Below are 17,103 nucleotides of genomic sequence, written 5' to 3' on the forward strand. Positions count from 1 at the left end.
TTTGTAACTTTCTTGTAGTTAGAAGAGGCCCAAAGTAAACGGCAAGAAAAACTTGTAGAGAAACACAAGGAGATACGTCAACAGATCCTGGACGAAAAGCCCAAGGTAAACTGAACCAAGTAATAACACGCAATAACTTCATTTTCTTTCTGTTCAATTAAAATAAGATCTCTGTAGGTCATGTACCTTGCACACGGTCTTTCAGAGCTGTTCCTACAGCGTAAACTCCTGTATCTTCCTCAACCATGGTGAAAATCTTTCCAGCGATATTCAGTACACATTTATCATCTACTGGTGAGCTTTACACAGTGCAAATGCTCAAACCTAGATCCTGACATCTTGGTTGCAGTTGGTCTGCAGTGTGGTTCAGATGTCTTTAAAGTACTTTCCCTCTCTCCCTGCCAGAATAGAGAGAATTAGTGGAATTAACCAGGCCTCTTCGGTTCTGATAAAATATTGTAATGGCGGACTCTGTCCAGCAGAGGACGCTCTGTACCAAAATCACCCTGGTTTTTAGCCAACAAAATGCTCTCATAAACCAGAAAAAGAAAAAAAAAGAACAAATCTTCCCCCTACCCCTATATAGTAGTATATTGTGGCTCCTCTTTAAAATTACCTTATCCTTATTGTTCGGTCAAAATCAACTGTTTTTCATTAATATTAAATTTACACAAACTGATCATCTATAAATCAAATACTTGTAGGTTGGCAAACAGCATCTTGATTTTAGATCATTACACACATTTTGATTCATCACTGAATATTTGTCTGTGAAAAAATGTGCTTTTCAGTTTTATTTTTCTATGCACGGTTAAAAATATCTACTCTAAAAGGTATTGCTGTTCCATACAAGTACTCTATGAACCTGCAAAGTTTAAATGCTGTTTTCATTTCATTGTATAGTCCATTCATCAATTTACTGCTTACAGAATTTTTTGTGGCTCATTCTAAATATATCTTTACAGTTATTTCTGCTCTTCTCCTTTTGTATTTATTAGACAGGAGATTTATTTAATATTTTTAACTCCTGAAGTTTTTAGGCCTGGAAATATAGATGAAGCAGTAATGAAAATCTGAGAATTGATAATTACTTAAACATGCTGCTAATTTTTATGTCTTTATGTAAACATGCAATTTGAATATTCTTAGCCATCATTTTGAGTTGATTATGCATTAGTAATAAGTTTTAGGATAATTTCAGAAATTGCTATATTTTCCATTTAGGATTGATCTTTCAAAATGTTTGGAGCAAAAGATTCAGGTCTAGCTGGAATTTAAGAAACACATTAACACCTTAATAATCAGTCCAAGGTGATATATTCACATATATACATTTTTAATCCATGCTGTCTAAAGTCACATGTCATTACTTTGTACACTGACATAATATACCCTGGTTATGACTGCTATCTCATTAACCAGTTTTTGTATTTGAAAGAAATATGTCTTCTGAGATATTGTTGTTCCCACAGAGTTTTATTTTACTTTGTTTTTGTTTGTGGTCTAAAATCGTCAGCTACTTGTCTCACAGATACAATGCAATCACATATGTGTTTTGATTATATAACTCACTATAAAAAAAAAAACCCTACAAATAGATTCTGTTACTGCACTAGGTTATCATGATTAAATCAGCTTTGGTAGGTGTTAAAGCACCTGTAAACTTCTGCACTTAGTATGACTACACATTAGAAGAATAAGTGTTGGGCAGCTTATCAGTCAAGGTGCATTCTGTAGCAGTTTTACAGAAAACCCAATTAAAACTGGCATATATAATAATAAACTTAGTAAGTCATATTATTGAAAGTTCAGACATGTCACAGTTTGAGGATTGGTTAATCTAACAGCTTACCAACCTCATCAAGAGTCCAGGTATTTTCAGAATCTCTACCATGCCATCTCACTTTGTTGCCTTTCATGCCTGAGCTATAAACCTATAGTCACAAGATGGCTGCCATAGCTCCATGCATCACAACATTACATAAAACCATTCAAAGGCAATGTCTTCATCTTACAGAATTAAGGAAAACTTTCCTAAATCTTCCTGATACCCTTTTCCCCATTGGCTAAGTTTGTGCCATATACCCATTCCTAAACCAATCACAGACAGGTGGGTGTCATTTGCATGTCATTGGTTTAGTGCAATTAAGGCTCACTCAAAAGGGTGAAGAGAAGTCCAGCTTCTCCTCAGTATCATAGTCAACAGGCACCTGAACAAAACTGATGTTTTGTTATCAAAGAAATAGAAATAGCAATTAGGTAGATAATTAACAGTGTGTGCCACTACCATATTTATACGAATTTCCCATTTCTTCTTTTTTTTTGGTCCTTAGCAAGAGGTCTGAAGTGTTTCTATAAATTTATAGTAGTTCTTTTGCCTTCATTTGTGTTTTGTTTTATTTGTAAAATTCTGGGCCTGTCTGTACATGATCAGTTTAGTCTGCCCCAATATAGCTAATAATCAGAATCAGTGGTGCTATGGACTGAATTGTGTCCTCCCAGAATTCTCATGTTGAATCTCTAACCCCCAAAGTCATAGTATATGGAGAAGAGGCCTTTTTGAGGTATTAAGTTTATTGATTCTATTTTTATTTTTTCATTTTTATTGATGTATAGTTAATATACAGTGTTTATATTAGTTTTAGGTGTACAATATAATGATTCAACAACTTATACATTACTTAATGTTCATCATGATAAATGTACTCTTAATCCCCTTCACCTATTTCTTCCATCCCTCCACCCACCTCCCCTCTGGCTACCACCAGTTTGTAATCTGTATTTAAAGCCTGTATTTTTTTGTCTCTTCTTTTTTTTTTTTTAAATTTGTTTTGTTTCTTAAATTCTACATATGAGTGAAATCGTATGGTATTTGTCTTTCTCTGTCTGCCTTATTTCACTCAGCATAATACCCTCTAGCTCCATCCATGGTATTGCAAATGGCCAGATCTCATTCTTTTTTATGGCTGAGTAATATTCCATTATATAAATATACTTAAATTTTTTAACCCATTCATCTATGGATGGACACTCAGGTTTCTTCCATATCTTGGCTATTTTAAATAATGCTACAGTAAACATAGGGGTGCAGGAACTTTTTCAAATTAGTGCTTTTGTTTTCTTTGGGTAAATACTCAGTAGTGGATATACTGGAGACGCCATACTGTTTTCCTCAGGGGCTGTACCAATCTGCATTCCTACCAACCGTGCTTGGGGGTTCCTTTTTTCCACAACCTCATCAGCATTGATTTCTGTTTCCTTCATTTTTTACTAAATAAGAACAACAGTGATATCTCTCTGCTTTTCATCCACATTGCCCTTACTACAATTTTGTGTCTGGATTTGAAGGTTGCCCTTGGAGATTTTTGGTTTCATGTCAAATGAAAGCATTTATTAAGAGATACTCTTCAAGGCTTAAGAAATGTTGTGCTTTAGGGGCACCTTGGTGGCTCAGTCGGTTAAAGCCTCTGCCTTTGGCTCAGATCATGATCCCAGGGTCTTGGGATCGAGCCCCACATTGGGCTCTTTGCTCAGCAGGGAGCCTGCTTCCCCCTCTCTCTCTGCCAGCCTCTCTGCCTGCTTGTGACTTCTGTCTGTCAAATAAATAAATAAAATATTAAAAAAAAAAGAAACATTGTGCTTTAGAACTATGACTTTAACAGTAACATAAGAAATCATGACAGTTAATATTGTAGGACACCATGGCTAATCAAAGGAAATGTCTGTGATAAGAAGGAACAATAATAAACAGTGAAATGAATAAGATAAAATGTAGGTTATGTGGAGAAAGCACAAAGCACAGGGAAGCAAATATAGGCAAGTGAAAGTCCAGACCGGCATAGCATTCATCCACACTCCTGTAACTGTTGGATGTGGACCAGAAATAGGATAGCACTGGCTTTGAAATAATCCCTCTTCACATCCAGTATCAGAATGGCCTTTTAAGGCTAGACAAAGATATGAGGGAAATTAACAAAAGCAGAAACAATAAAGAAAGAACAGTAACTCAAGGGAATGAGACCAACCAGCAGTATTTATAAAAGGTTAACTGAGTCGGTTGCATTCAGTCAGAAATATGAGAAAATGGAATGGTTTCATGACATCTAGAAATTTATGAGCTGTTCCATCACTGAATGTTGGACAAAGAAATTGAGTTGACTCTATAGTAGGTAATATTAAAGATAATTACAATCTTTCTATAAAGAGGAAAGCATGACAAACTTTGCCAGAGATTACTGAGGGGAGTAGAGTTCTTTCTTCAAGTATTGTGAGCTGCAATGAGCAGTTTTATACCTTGAAAACAGTAATGGCCAATCTTTTGCCTACAGCAAGTAGATACACTACATGGCATCATATGTCTTCCCATTTGTTAATTTCTTTCACCAACACGTCATATATAATCACTTAGTTTCTCTTTGTCCACTTATTCTAACTAATGTAATAACGTGTTTAATGTTCCTAACCTCCTCCAAAACAGGGAGGAAGCTATTTTTACACGCCTCTATTTTCCTAGTATTACTATTTTGAGCTGTTCTGAACCACAATTACAAGCTGCAGAGTTTTCCAAGCCTTTGATAACCAAACAACTCCTTGAAAATTGAACAAGTGTTTTTAAAACAAAAGAAATTTGAAAATCCAATTGCTGAAAGACAACAGCTCTTCAAAGACAAGGAGTTCTGGCTGGATGTAGAGAGAACTACATATGAAGATTAATCCAAAGTGTAACCTTCTAACCTTTTACTCCATCATGGGCTTATGATCTGTAAGTATCAACTCAAGTTTCTAAAATTGTTACCATCCTCCAATAGAACAGTTGGAAGACAATGGGCATCAGTCAAGACCATTTCATTTCCACACTGGGACCAAGGACTTCCATTCTACTGTCACATATTTGGTAGAGAACCAAATTTGGCCAGACACAGTGTGAAAATTTATTTTGGAATGTCCAACTTTGTGGCATGCACTAGGCCTTTTTCATATATAGATTATTTTTTCCCCCACTAAAAAAGAGATCAATGAGTCTATTCCTTTTGCATGTAATTCTTGAGGGCATTGGGAAAAATGGAAGTAGGTGATTTCTGAAAGAGGCAACTCAATATGATGTAGAATTACACTATGCGTTCCTGTACATAAGTCCTTCTGAAATTTCTTAAGTTACAAAGAGCAGTAGACATCCTTGAAAGAGAATACCCAGTTCCTTTTCAGTTAAGTTCTACAATCTGAAGAAATGTTCAGTTGCGTGTATCCTAGCAGTGAAATATTTAATTCAGTCCCTGAGGGTATGCTATTTTCAGCTTTGTTCAAGGTGTGTCTTTTTATGAAATCTATAGCTGCAGAGTCCTTAAGATGGATGCAATAAACTCTACTAATTATATAGGTGACATAATTGGTTTCCTTGGGATTTCCATCTCTGGGTTTGCCAAGACCATTAGGAAAAGTATGTATGTGTACAAAGGGTGACAGAAGCAACTGACAACCCAGCTGCCAGTAGAGAGAAACCATACCTTCTATGGTCACATCCAACTCTGAACTGATTGATTATAAAAAGGACACTCTGCCTTTCTCCTGAACACTTTGAAAAGATTTATTTAGCATGTTGAAGCAACATTAATCAGAGTTGCTCCAAATCTGCTGCAAATATTCCAATGTATATTGATCACTTTGCAGTCACTCGTTCTCATTACAAGAAGAATCATCTTTTGAGAGGACTTTTTAATGAACCATCTCCATAACCTCATAAAACAGTCAATAAATCTGGAATTTACTCTTTCTCTGACACTTAATTTGTCTTTGATACTTCTTAGAACACAGGTTTTCTTTTTTAAATTGAGCTCATCAATAAGAGAGAATTTCAGGAAGCTTTAGGGCATTTTAATTTATAGCGAAAGAACATTTCATCATGTGGCCTACTGGCTCTTATTTTTTTCCTCTACCAGGGGAATACAGACTGATTTTCCTCATTTCCCTGACACCTTTGAATGAGCAGGATGAGTGACTCATCCCTCTGAGTGAAGTTTGTCTTGTCAGATCTACCACTGAGCCCTGAGACAGAACTCTCAATGAAGTGATTTCAGTCCTGCCTTCCCAGTGTTCAGGGAGAAAGAGACTAGGGCATTTAAAGTAAAAGCTTCTTCCTTACATAAATCATTTGTGTGTTCCCTGATCCTTTGCAACTTGACGGGGGAAATGTGGATCCTCCTTGCCATCACCCATTGGACCTCCTCAACAAAGCCAGACCACAGAGTGCAAATTGGCTGCCTGTTGACTATGTTTTGCTCATTGTCAAGATTTGGTAGGCCCAACCAATGGTTTGTTTTTTGTGTGTTTTTTTTTCCTGTGGAAGAAACTTTTTTTCCCCCCATTGGTATCAGTGTGAATAACTGCCTTTTAAAAAATATGGTTATTCATTATTTTCCTGGATGTAAAGCTAGGATACATTGACTCTTCTGGGTAGTGCTAGAACATTAGAACAGTTTGACTCTGTCTCCTCCTGATTTATTTTTGAAATTTATTAATGATTCTGTACACATCTCTAAACAAATAAGACATTCTTATGCTATGTTATACTGTCAGTGTTGATTTAGACTTATCTACATGTTCACAAGATTTTTTGTTCAGCATTCTATCTTGTGTCTCATACTGTCCATTTGGGACCATTATTTTCTGCATCCTTTAGAAGTTCCTTTTTATAGTCTACCAATGACAAACTCTTTGGGGGTTTTGGTTTTGTTTTCATTTTTGTCTGAGAATAAATATGTCTTTATTTTACCTTCATTCTGGAAGAATACTTTGACTGGGTATAAAATTTTAGGCTGACAGTTTTTTTCTTTTGGCACACTGAAGATAAAATTCCCCTGTCCTCTGCTTTCTCTTATTATGGAGAAGCTGTTAGTCTTAGTGTAATTCTTTAATAATAGCTTGTATTTTTCCTCCTTTTCTTGCATTTAGGATTTTTTTGTGTGTGTTTGTTCTTTGCAGTTTTTCTAAAATGTCTCTAAATATGTATTTGAGGTGGCTGGATGGATAATTTTCCTCACTTCTATAGAAACTCAGCCATCATGTCAGCAAAAATGGCTTCCATCACATTATTTACATATAAAAAAAATGGACCTTTACTCCATCAACTTAGTCTTGTAACTATTTTCAGTATTTTCCATCTTTTCAATTCTCTGTGCTACCCAGTGGACAATATTTCTCTGACCCTTTTTCTAATTCACCCAAAATTTGTTTACACTGCTCTTCTACTTTTCTACTGGGTTTTTAATCCTAGCTTTTGTGTTCTATTTGATCCCATAAGTGCTATTTGGTTTATTTTCAAATCTATAATCTGTATGTTTCACTTACTGTAGGGAAAGTTTCCCCTAAGATTCCTCATTCTGTACAGGGCACAGGCTTTGAGTTGTGGCCCCACCATATCAGGCTTTCAAAAGATGGTTTCAATTTCCAGCATTAGCAAAAGCCCATCAGAGCATAAGTGGCTTCTCTGTCTATGTTTGAGGTTCTGCAGTGTGGGCCTGATCACTCTTTAAATTTTTGTGGTTCTTAGGTTCTTTGAAGAAAATATTTTCAATCTTCAATTCTAGCTTTTTTAGTTGTTTTCAGTGAGAAGAATGGTCCAAGTAACCTAATCAGGAATAGAAAATCCCTACATGGTCTTTCTAATATGTTTAAATTCATTAATACCTGTATTAATTGGAGTTCACCTAGAGAAGCAGAACCTGCAAAAGATTGAGTCTTTACCACGGAGCCAAACACACACACACACATACCTGGACCAGGAGTCAGAGCAACTAAAGAAAGGCCCAAAGAGAAGGGAAAGTAATCCCAGATCCCATTCAACATATCTGCAAAAACATGTACGTGTTATAGATGGCCTCCTCAGCCCTCCACCTCTCAGGATAGTCTCCCCTGTAGCTCACCTTACCTCGAAAGGGAACTCTGGGAAATGTAGTTCAGCCTAGGCAAGTCAGCATATTACAAAATCCTCATGCTATTATTTAATACTTGGAAATCTTCTTAATAGTTTTGAGGCACCTGGGTGGCTCAGTAATTTAAGGTCCTGCCTTTAGCTCAAGTCTTAATCCCAGGGTCCTGGGTTCAAGCTCCACGTTGGGCTCCATCTTCAGTGGGGAGCCTATTTCTGAACCTTCTCCTCCCAGTTCCTCCTCTCTCTCGCTATCTCTTTCTCTCTCTCAAATAAATACATAAAATCTTTAGGAATAAAAATAAATAATTTCTCTTTAATATTAGATTATATAAGGGTATCTGGCTGACTCAGTCAGTGGAACATGTGACTCGATCTCAGGACTGTGAGTTCAAGCCCTACATTGGGTATAGAGATTACTTAAAAATAAAACTTTAAAAAAAATTAGATTATGTAATTACAGAGAGCCAACCTGCAAACAAATCTCTAGGGCAGAGAAGGGGCTCCCCTCAGGCCTGCATGGCATTCCCCAGGCTGCCTCATGGATTCCTGTTATTCATTAGCCCCTGTAAGGCAACTGGGTTTGAGACTTAAACAAAATTGAAATGGAGATTCACGTGGTTTCGTTGATTCCTTCTCCTTTTCTCTACCCCATTAATGAATTCTTTCCCCTTTCTTTGTCCTTACTTTCCTAAAGATGAGGAAATGTGGGAATGCCGTGATGGGCTTATAGTTTGGAGGGAGGGTATCCAAAGAGAATACTCATCACTTACTATAGCAGAGAGTGTATGTGTTGATGGGGTTCAAAGTCTTCCCAGCAAGAACTGAGATCAACATCACGAATAAGATTGACCTTAACAAAAGAGTTCACACAACCCTGGATGGCCCACAAAACCTTTTGGGTTCACTTCTACTCTGTGTGCCTATCATTGAGCATGAATTTTGCCAATAGTAATTAGATGATTTGACCCAAATGTATCTCTAGTTTGTTTTTAAAGCCATGCTTTGGTATAACCACAATAATAAAAAGAGTCAAACTTGCACCCCTTAAATACTATTTAAGGCAAGGAATGGAAAGATTTAATTACCTCAGGTACCACTACCTGATTTTACCATGGCCCTCAACATTTTTAGGGGAAGGATGGCAAATTCAAACCACAAGAAATATGTACCTGGAGAATGTCTAAAAAGGAGATGTCCTGGTGATTTGAAACATTTGATGAAGTAGCATGTGGAGACCAGAGAAAAAGCTATTGCAGGAGGAAAAATGCATGACCAGTGAGCCGAAAAATGCTAAAGGAAATTTCAGTTCATAATGGGAAAAGCAGTTTCTGAAAGCAAGAGTCACATTCTCTGTTTCCCATGTATTCTGCCTAAGGTCGAATTAATGTAGTAAACCTACCCCTTGGAGTCCCGGAGTCTTCTACATTTATTATAATCATTTGCTGAGGATAATCTTTGAATTTGGTGAGGAGGTCTTTGAGTTTGTACTGAAACCCAGGTTCAAGTAGTATTTCCATATTCCAAAGAGTTTTATGTTTCAAAAAGTTTTATTAATAGGGTTGGAATTAATTTCTGCTAATGTTTGTGAGGGGAGAATAAACAGTTCATTATGTTTCTGACAGTTTGCATACATTCTCCACTACAAACTCTCTGTGACCATCACAGACACACATTTACACAGTCATTCACACACAAACAACTTGATACAATTGGGGAGAAGCTTACTATGTTTAACTATTTCGGCATCAAAATGGATTTTGCCCTCCAGAATTAAACTAGCATAGGAGAAATCCTGTCTCAGATAGTAGTCAGCAGCATGTATATGGTTTTGGTGACGTGGAGAAAATAGGAAATATGTTGTCTTCTAGCTTTGGCTGGAAAGGGTTTTGTTGTTGTTGTTGTTGTTGTTGTTGTTTTTCCTTTGAATCTCACTTTTTTTTTTTTTCTAAGTAGTTCTTAGATTTTAGGAAATACATAATGAGCTGTTGCAATTCTTTAATTGATTATCAGGACTTCCTTCTAGGTGAGATCACAAATACTGCAGGACTTGCAAAATGCGATGAAAGGGTTAGGACATCTTTATAATTGTTAAGGAACCAATTGCAGCACCATTACCCCAGTCAAAGCCACCATGCTTTCTCAACTGGATTTCTCAATAACCTGCTAAATGGTCTTCCCACTTCCACATGTGCCCACTCACAACTCCCAACAGGGCAGACAGAGTCATCTTTTAGAACATAAGTCAGCTCACTCCCCAGTTTAAGACTTTTTCATGGCTTCCATCTCTCTGAGAAATAAAAGTCTGCAAGGTCCGACATGATCTGACTGCACTTTGCTGTATCTCCTCTTCATTTCCTCATTGACCTACTCTCTGCTCCAGCCATCCTGGCTTCCTTGCTGGGACCCAACCAGCCAAGCCAATGTCACCCTAGACTGTTATATGGATCTCTGCCCAGAATGTTTATCTCTCAAGAGTCTGCTTGGACACCTCCCTCCTATGGCTCAAGTCTTTGCTCAAAGCTTTCTTTTCAAAGAGGCCTTGTATGACCGCTTTACTTAAATGTGCACTCTTCCCACCACTTCCCCATTCCTGGTATCTCCTCTTCCATTTATTCTGCTCTACTTTCTGTGTTTCAGAGCATTTACCACCTTCTCTCATTAGGTCATTTACTTCTTTCTTAGGTGTGTTGTTTAGTGTTGATCCTTCCCCAGTGGAACACAAGCTGCTTTTACATTGGAGCACAGGGGCTTGGACTGTTTTGCTCACTGATGCTCTTGAGTTCTAGGCACCGAAGAACAATGCCTGGCACATAGTTGGTGCTCAATGCATATTTTTTAACAAACGAGTTATGTAGAGGACTAACAAAACTAACATCATATATTTAAAAAATATCTCTCTTTGAGACAGAAAAGTATAGCCATTCAGCCCAGACTCATTGGGCTACATTGTTCAGTTGCTGTCAGGGATTCAATACAATCTCTTTTCAAGTTTCTTAGCAGTAGTGTGATTTTGTAAAGAATTTTTCTAAACTACTAATTGCAACCATATTTAACATCTAATTTCTACAGAGGGCAGGCAAGAACCAAGGACAATTCCATTGCCAATCCCAATGCAGAAGCATTGGAATAGATAAAGGAGATGGAGATTTTTAAATCTCCATTCTAGAAGGTATTCCAAGAGAGCTCCCAGACCAAGAGTTTGAAACAGCCAATGGTTAGAAATCAATTTCAATGCCACAAAAATGACAGCCTCCCTTTTTTTCCCACACAGGGGGACGATTCCTCCTCATTCTTGTCGGAAACTTGCCATGAGGATCCCTCTGTTTCCCCCAACTTTACTCCCCCCAACCCTCAAGCTCTCAAGTGGTGACCACCGTCCTTCCGGCCAGGTAGGACTGGATGGGAGGGGTCGCTTTTGAGAGAGGGGCGGCATGTGGCCATCAGGTTTACAGGCATCATGGACTCGCTCCTTTGTTTTTCCCACTGCCCTGGACCCCTACCCCCCACCGGCCTTTCTCTACATTCCCATCCTTTTCCTGCCTAGCTATACCCATGATGCACCTGATTCATTTTTACCTGTATTCCCCTGGTGTTTATTTTTTCATCATTGTTCTCTCTCTTCTTGACATCAATTCCATTCTCCACTATTGTCTTCTTCCTCTCTTCATTTTATTTCTCTAGTTGCAAAACTGGCTTCCTTTTAGAACTCGATCTTTCTCTCTTACACTCATGCTGTTATTTCTGCTTTTGAGACATTTTTAAGTTCCTACTTCTTGCAGCCTTGGTTGCCCACAGTCTTACTATCTTAAACACCAGTGGGATTAAATTAACTCTCAAGGAGTATTCCTGAACCACTCCATTCGATTGACTACACCTATCCTTTTAAAAATCCAGCAAAACCCATTGTATTCCCACATGATATTTTGAATTCAGGGGATAGCTTGGGATTTCCTGGTTCTCTAAAATCAAAACCCCTTCAAAAGACCTCACTAATAGGGATGCCTGGACCAGGGGCTGCTGGTTGGAGCAAAATGAAGGTCAGATGTTTAGAAAGGATTTCAACTTGCCAGAGGAAATGCATTATCAAACATATTGTATTCCTTTTGCTAATAGGAAAACTGGCCAAAGCCATTCCAGTGCATGTGCATTTCAGGGAAGAAAGAGGTGTCACTGTGATGGTAGAGAAAGCAGAATACATCTATTCTGATGTATTGAAAGCAGAGACCTACAACGAGGCTTATGATGTTTTCATCTTCAACACTCGATCTGTGAAGCAGTACATTTAGAAACACGTCAAAGAATTAACGTCAAAGAATTAGTGAAAACAAATTTACTGGGGAAAAAAAAAGCTATAATTTCTTTCTTGTTCTCTACATCCATCAGCACATGCAGTGGTAGTTAGCTCAACACTTCCCAACTTCCTTGAGTGTATGAATTATCTGGAGATCCTATGAAAATGCAGATTCTGATTCTGGGGGTCTGGGTGGGACCTAAGATCTGAATTTCTCACCTGATTCCAGGGGATGCCCTTGCTGCCACATTTCCATGGATCCCATTTGAGAAGCAGGGATCTAGTACATTCTTACCCCTCCTGGCTTTAGCATCTGTAAGGAAAAGCTTTAAGCTGCTTTCCTGCTGGTTTATTGTATTTTGAGTTTTGGGCCTCATCACGAGCCTGACCCTTCGAGACCTTTTTATTTTTTTACTACAGACTGTGACACTAGAGAAAGGTGGAGAATGACATTTGAGAGCAAAGCCCCAGCCTGGCTATGAATCCCCCCACCAGCTGTGATGCTCTTGTTCCTGTGGTGACCTCGTGATAAAACCCATGTGGAAAGGCGGGGGTTGGGAGAGGGTGGACAATATTGATTTCTCAATATTGATTGAGACAATATTGATTTCTCCCGGAAGGCATCAGGGAGGGAGACCTTGACTATCAATGTTCAGGATATTTTTTTAAGTCATCGGGTATCAGCATCATTGGATTTTTTGCTTGTTTGTTTTTGATGTTTGCTGTCACTGTTCTGGTGTTTTCGAAAGTTATTGTGAAGCATTTAATACCACAGGTAGAATATTGAATTCTCTCCAAGGAGGTAAATGGCAATGGACCTCAGAACCCACGACTTGGGTTTTGTTTTTCAAAACAAATGCAAGGGAGGCCTAAGGACCACATTTTAGTTGCTGGGCTTCATCAGGCTTCTAATGGCTGGTCCTCGACTTGTTTTTCCTTTAGAAGGTCAACTGAGCTTCCTGAGTTACAAAAATATTTGCTTTCAAAAGAGACAGGTATTCCCACAATACCTGGGCATTAAGAAAACCTTTAATCACATCATTAGTTTGGTCCCTTCAGCTTTTCACATATAAAAGACAATATAAATATAAAAATAAACCAATTTCACATGTTCTGGGGGAAAAATAGGTTTCATTGTTAATACAGAACAAAAAAATTGCACTGTTTTGTATCTGGAAAAGAACAAAAAGTCCTTCTCCACCAGTATATGAAAGGTACATTTTTGGGTCATGTTTACTATTTCCCCCAAATGTTTCTCGCTTACCTCATACTTTCCCATTGATAGACTACCGCTGAACACAAAATGAATGAATCAAAACTAATAGTAGATAAAGCCATCCCACATTTTCTAGAAATGAGTGTTTTTTTTCCCCTCTAAGATTGATACCCAGAGTACTCCTCATGTAAATAGGTGAAATTTCACATTTTTAAATTTGTGAACACAAACCTTCACGATGAAAATTATATTTCTCGATATCTACTAGAGATTAATGAATGGAGCTGTAAAGGTTAGTCATCCTTTTAACCACAGTAACTTCTATTTTTTGGTAAATACAAATCACTAGACAACAAGATTGCAAATAAAAAAGGATGTTTGCTCATTTTGTGTATATATGGACCTTTGCATAAAGATGTGTGTGTGTGTGTGTGTGTGTGTGTGTGTATACATATATATACACACCAATGTCTATAAAAATGCTGGTGATATAGCATTGGAAAATTTTCAATTTATGCGAAGAATTTATTAAGTGCCTTCTTTATTCTGGGCTGTGCCAATATCGATTTCAATAGAGAGCATGAAAGAGCAAAAAACACAGGTCCTACCTGCTTTTAAATAATAAAGAGCAATTCAAGGCCATCGAAGAGCATTAAAAAGGTTTTTCTCCCCTGACGTTTACATAATAACAGAAACAACTAGCATTTATTGAGCACCTACTATGCTGCCAAGCACCTTCAAAGCATATCACATGTGTTATCCTAGTCGTCTGGACATTGCACAGTAGAGGAAATTAAGGTTCAGAAAAATTAATGAACTTTCCCAAGGTCATTCAAAGAGTATCTGACCTTGAAGACTGCATGTCATGTATTGTGCCCTTCAGCTTTCTCAGTAAATATCTGAAGCTATGATTTTATGATCTAGATGTCAAGGGTATGATATCTCTTGCTCATATTTCATGGACAGGCAAGCAATAAAGGTATACCATCTTTGCCTCAGTATAAACATCTGTAATATAGGGAGATTACCTAGCAGGCTTGCTGTCGAAGGAAGGAGATCCCCCCGAGGGGCTAGAAGGGAGAGACACATTCACATACACCAAACACTGTTTCTTTCCTGGTGGTATACTCCAGCCTTCATAAGATCACAACCCAATCTGGCTGGGGATTGAGCCCCCAAAATGATCACAACAGCAAGAGGATTTAAATCTCATAGGCAGCATGTTCAAGTTTCTCCGTATCCCTTGTTTCTAAACCAATGTCTTAGAGAAGAAGTTCTCGCAGGACTAGATGTTAGAACACCCCTGCCAACCCAAGGCTCAGCTCTGGGGTTTCACTGTTGGCTGCAGCTCCCAGGCCATGGGTGAGAGGCAGACCACTGTTTTCTGTGCTCATCACATCCAGTGGGCAAGTAATGCCACGCAGAGGGGAGACTGAGACTCGGTGTGACCTGCACATGTGGGTTAAAGGATTTTGAGACACCCTTCTCTGTCCATGGCTCTTGGGGCTCACCGCTCACCGCTCTCCTCTGTAAAGCATGAGGATTGAGGATGGACGCTTTCACCCCCTCCCAACCCTGACTCTCCACCTCCCTCCTTTCTTCTCTGCTCCATCCAGCTTGTGTGTATGAGTGCTGAGTTCAAAACTAACTTGCTTTACTTCCCTGAAGATCTTCTTGCCTCTCTCTACCCTCTGCATGGTTCCCCCTAGAACACCCTTACTAACTACCACCTCCTTCTCCCTCTTGGAAATTTGTGTCCTGAATGATGTGAGATAGAAGTTAGGGTACACATTGGACTTTGTACCAAGGTTAAGCAGTTGTTTGTATGGCTTTCATTTATTCATTCAAATAATATGTACTCAGCCCTGGTGTTTATCCTTGAAGTGACTAGGAAATCTAAAGGAACATCTTGGAAGAAAAACATCTTTTTTTTTTTTAGATGGGTTTTAATCCTCTGTCATGCCACAAGATAGGGTTTCTCCTTTTGCTCCAGAGTTTGAGTGAAGGACACTGCTTTGAGGTAACTCATGAAACATTTAAGTAAGAAACAAAGAAAATTTTCCTAGTGTAGGAACATCTAAATGCCTAGATTCCCAAGGGTTATTGTCAAAGATCTTTAAATATGGCAACAAAAGGGCTGTCTACAAGTAACCTTTTCCTGACCTCCTTTGTGTCCAGAAAGTGTACAATTAATTAAACCCAGAAATTTGCCACTGAAATAATAGGTATGAGATCCAGAGAATTCAAGGTGTTGGAGGACTCATTAAATAGGGTTGCATAAATATCATGCTGAAAGATTTAATGAGTCCATAGAGTCACTTATAGAGCAATGAAGCTGAGATGACCTAGAAAAAAATAAATTAGAATCGATATTGTGCTTCCGAATTAACAACTATAGATTGCTATATTAGCACCTGAGATGAATTCTAAAATTACATCTTAAAGCATCTTCGTGTTCTCATCCCAGGCAAAATGAAAATTGCTTATTTTTAGCATTTTACTTGCCAGTCATCAAAATGCATGTATATAGGCATATTTATTTCTGTGATCTTGAGGAACCATGAAATGCTTTAAGGAGATACAACTATGTAAATAGTGTTCGTTTTTCTTCTTCTTTGAATAATTCAGCTAATACTTACTGGATGCCTGCTGTATATCAGGCACCAGGCTAGATGCTGGGACAAGAAAGCAATGCAAAAAAGATGCAAAGCTTGCCCCCCACCTCAGATTGCTTGCAGCCCAGTGCAGCTCTGTCCTAGAGAACTTTCTGCAGGGTTGGAAATGTTCCGTGTCTGAGAGCTCAATGCAACAGCCACCAGCCGCAGGTGGTTAGCAAGTATCTGAAGTGCACTAAAGCAACTGAGGTATTGAATTTTAATTATACTTAAATCGTATTTAAATGTAAGGACAAATAGCTACATGTGGCCAGTGGCTAATATACAGGCAGCACAGAAGGTATGCTGCATCTTAATTTCTAATATGTAATCAACCTTTCTTTAAAGGATGCCAGGGTGTGGCAGGGGGGTAGGGAGCAATGGGTGCCTGGGTGGCTCAGTCAGCTAAGCAGCCAACTCTTCATTTTGACCCAGGTCATGTTCTCTGGGTCCTGGGATGGAGTCTCACAGCCGGCTCTGCACTCAGCGGGGAGTCTGCTCAAGGATTCTCTCTCTCCCTCTCCCCCTTCCCATACACACACACTCTCTCTCTGTCTCTCTCTCTCAGTCTCTCTTTCTCAAATAAATAAAAAAACACTTTAAAAAAGTAAAAGATTCAAAGGATTTGTGTTAGAACGAAACAACGCTACGATTGTCACTATAATAGAGCTGTTTATGGGAGAAGAAGGCCTGACACAACTGGGGGAAAACAAGGAAGGCTTCCCAGAGGCGGTAACCCTTGACCAGTAGGATTAAGTAGAAGTTTATCAAGCAGAGGAGCAGACAGGAAGAAATTCCTTGTGACCTTGTGACAGAACCTGAGGTCTGAGTATCGTGTTAACTGTTATGGAATTGCATTATTTGCGTGCTGTATTTAGTTAGTTTGGGCAGCCATCTCAAAATATCTCAGACAGGGTGGCCTAAACACCAGAAACTTCTCTTCTCACACTTGTGCAGCGTAAGGTCCAAGCATAAGGTCAAGGTGCCAGCAGGGCTGGTTTCTGTGAGATGTCTC

The 17,103-nt window shown here is 38.6% G+C and overlaps 1 protein-coding gene across 3 annotated transcripts in view; it reads left to right on the forward strand.

Annotated features, from left to right (window-relative positions):
* PLCB1 (phospholipase C beta 1) overlaps nt 1-17,103 on the forward strand; it is a 682,758-nt gene that overhangs the window by 590,942 nt on the left and 74,713 nt on the right. For 2 of the 3 annotated variants that reach the window (XM_059133978.1, XM_059133981.1), the window contains exon 31: nt 19-105. In XM_059133978.1, coding sequence (XP_058989961.1) covers nt 19-105 — 87 coding nt within the window. Of the gene's footprint in view, nt 1-18; nt 106-11,198; nt 11,317-17,103 lie in introns of all 3 variants that reach the window. The other variant, XM_059133980.1, reaches the window with a different exon arrangement.

The sequence above is a fragment of the Mustela lutreola genome, chromosome 9 (assembly GCF_030435805.1).
Source record: "Mustela lutreola isolate mMusLut2 chromosome 9, mMusLut2.pri, whole genome shotgun sequence".
In the NCBI taxonomy this organism is placed as follows: domain Eukaryota; kingdom Metazoa; phylum Chordata; class Mammalia; order Carnivora; family Mustelidae; genus Mustela; species Mustela lutreola.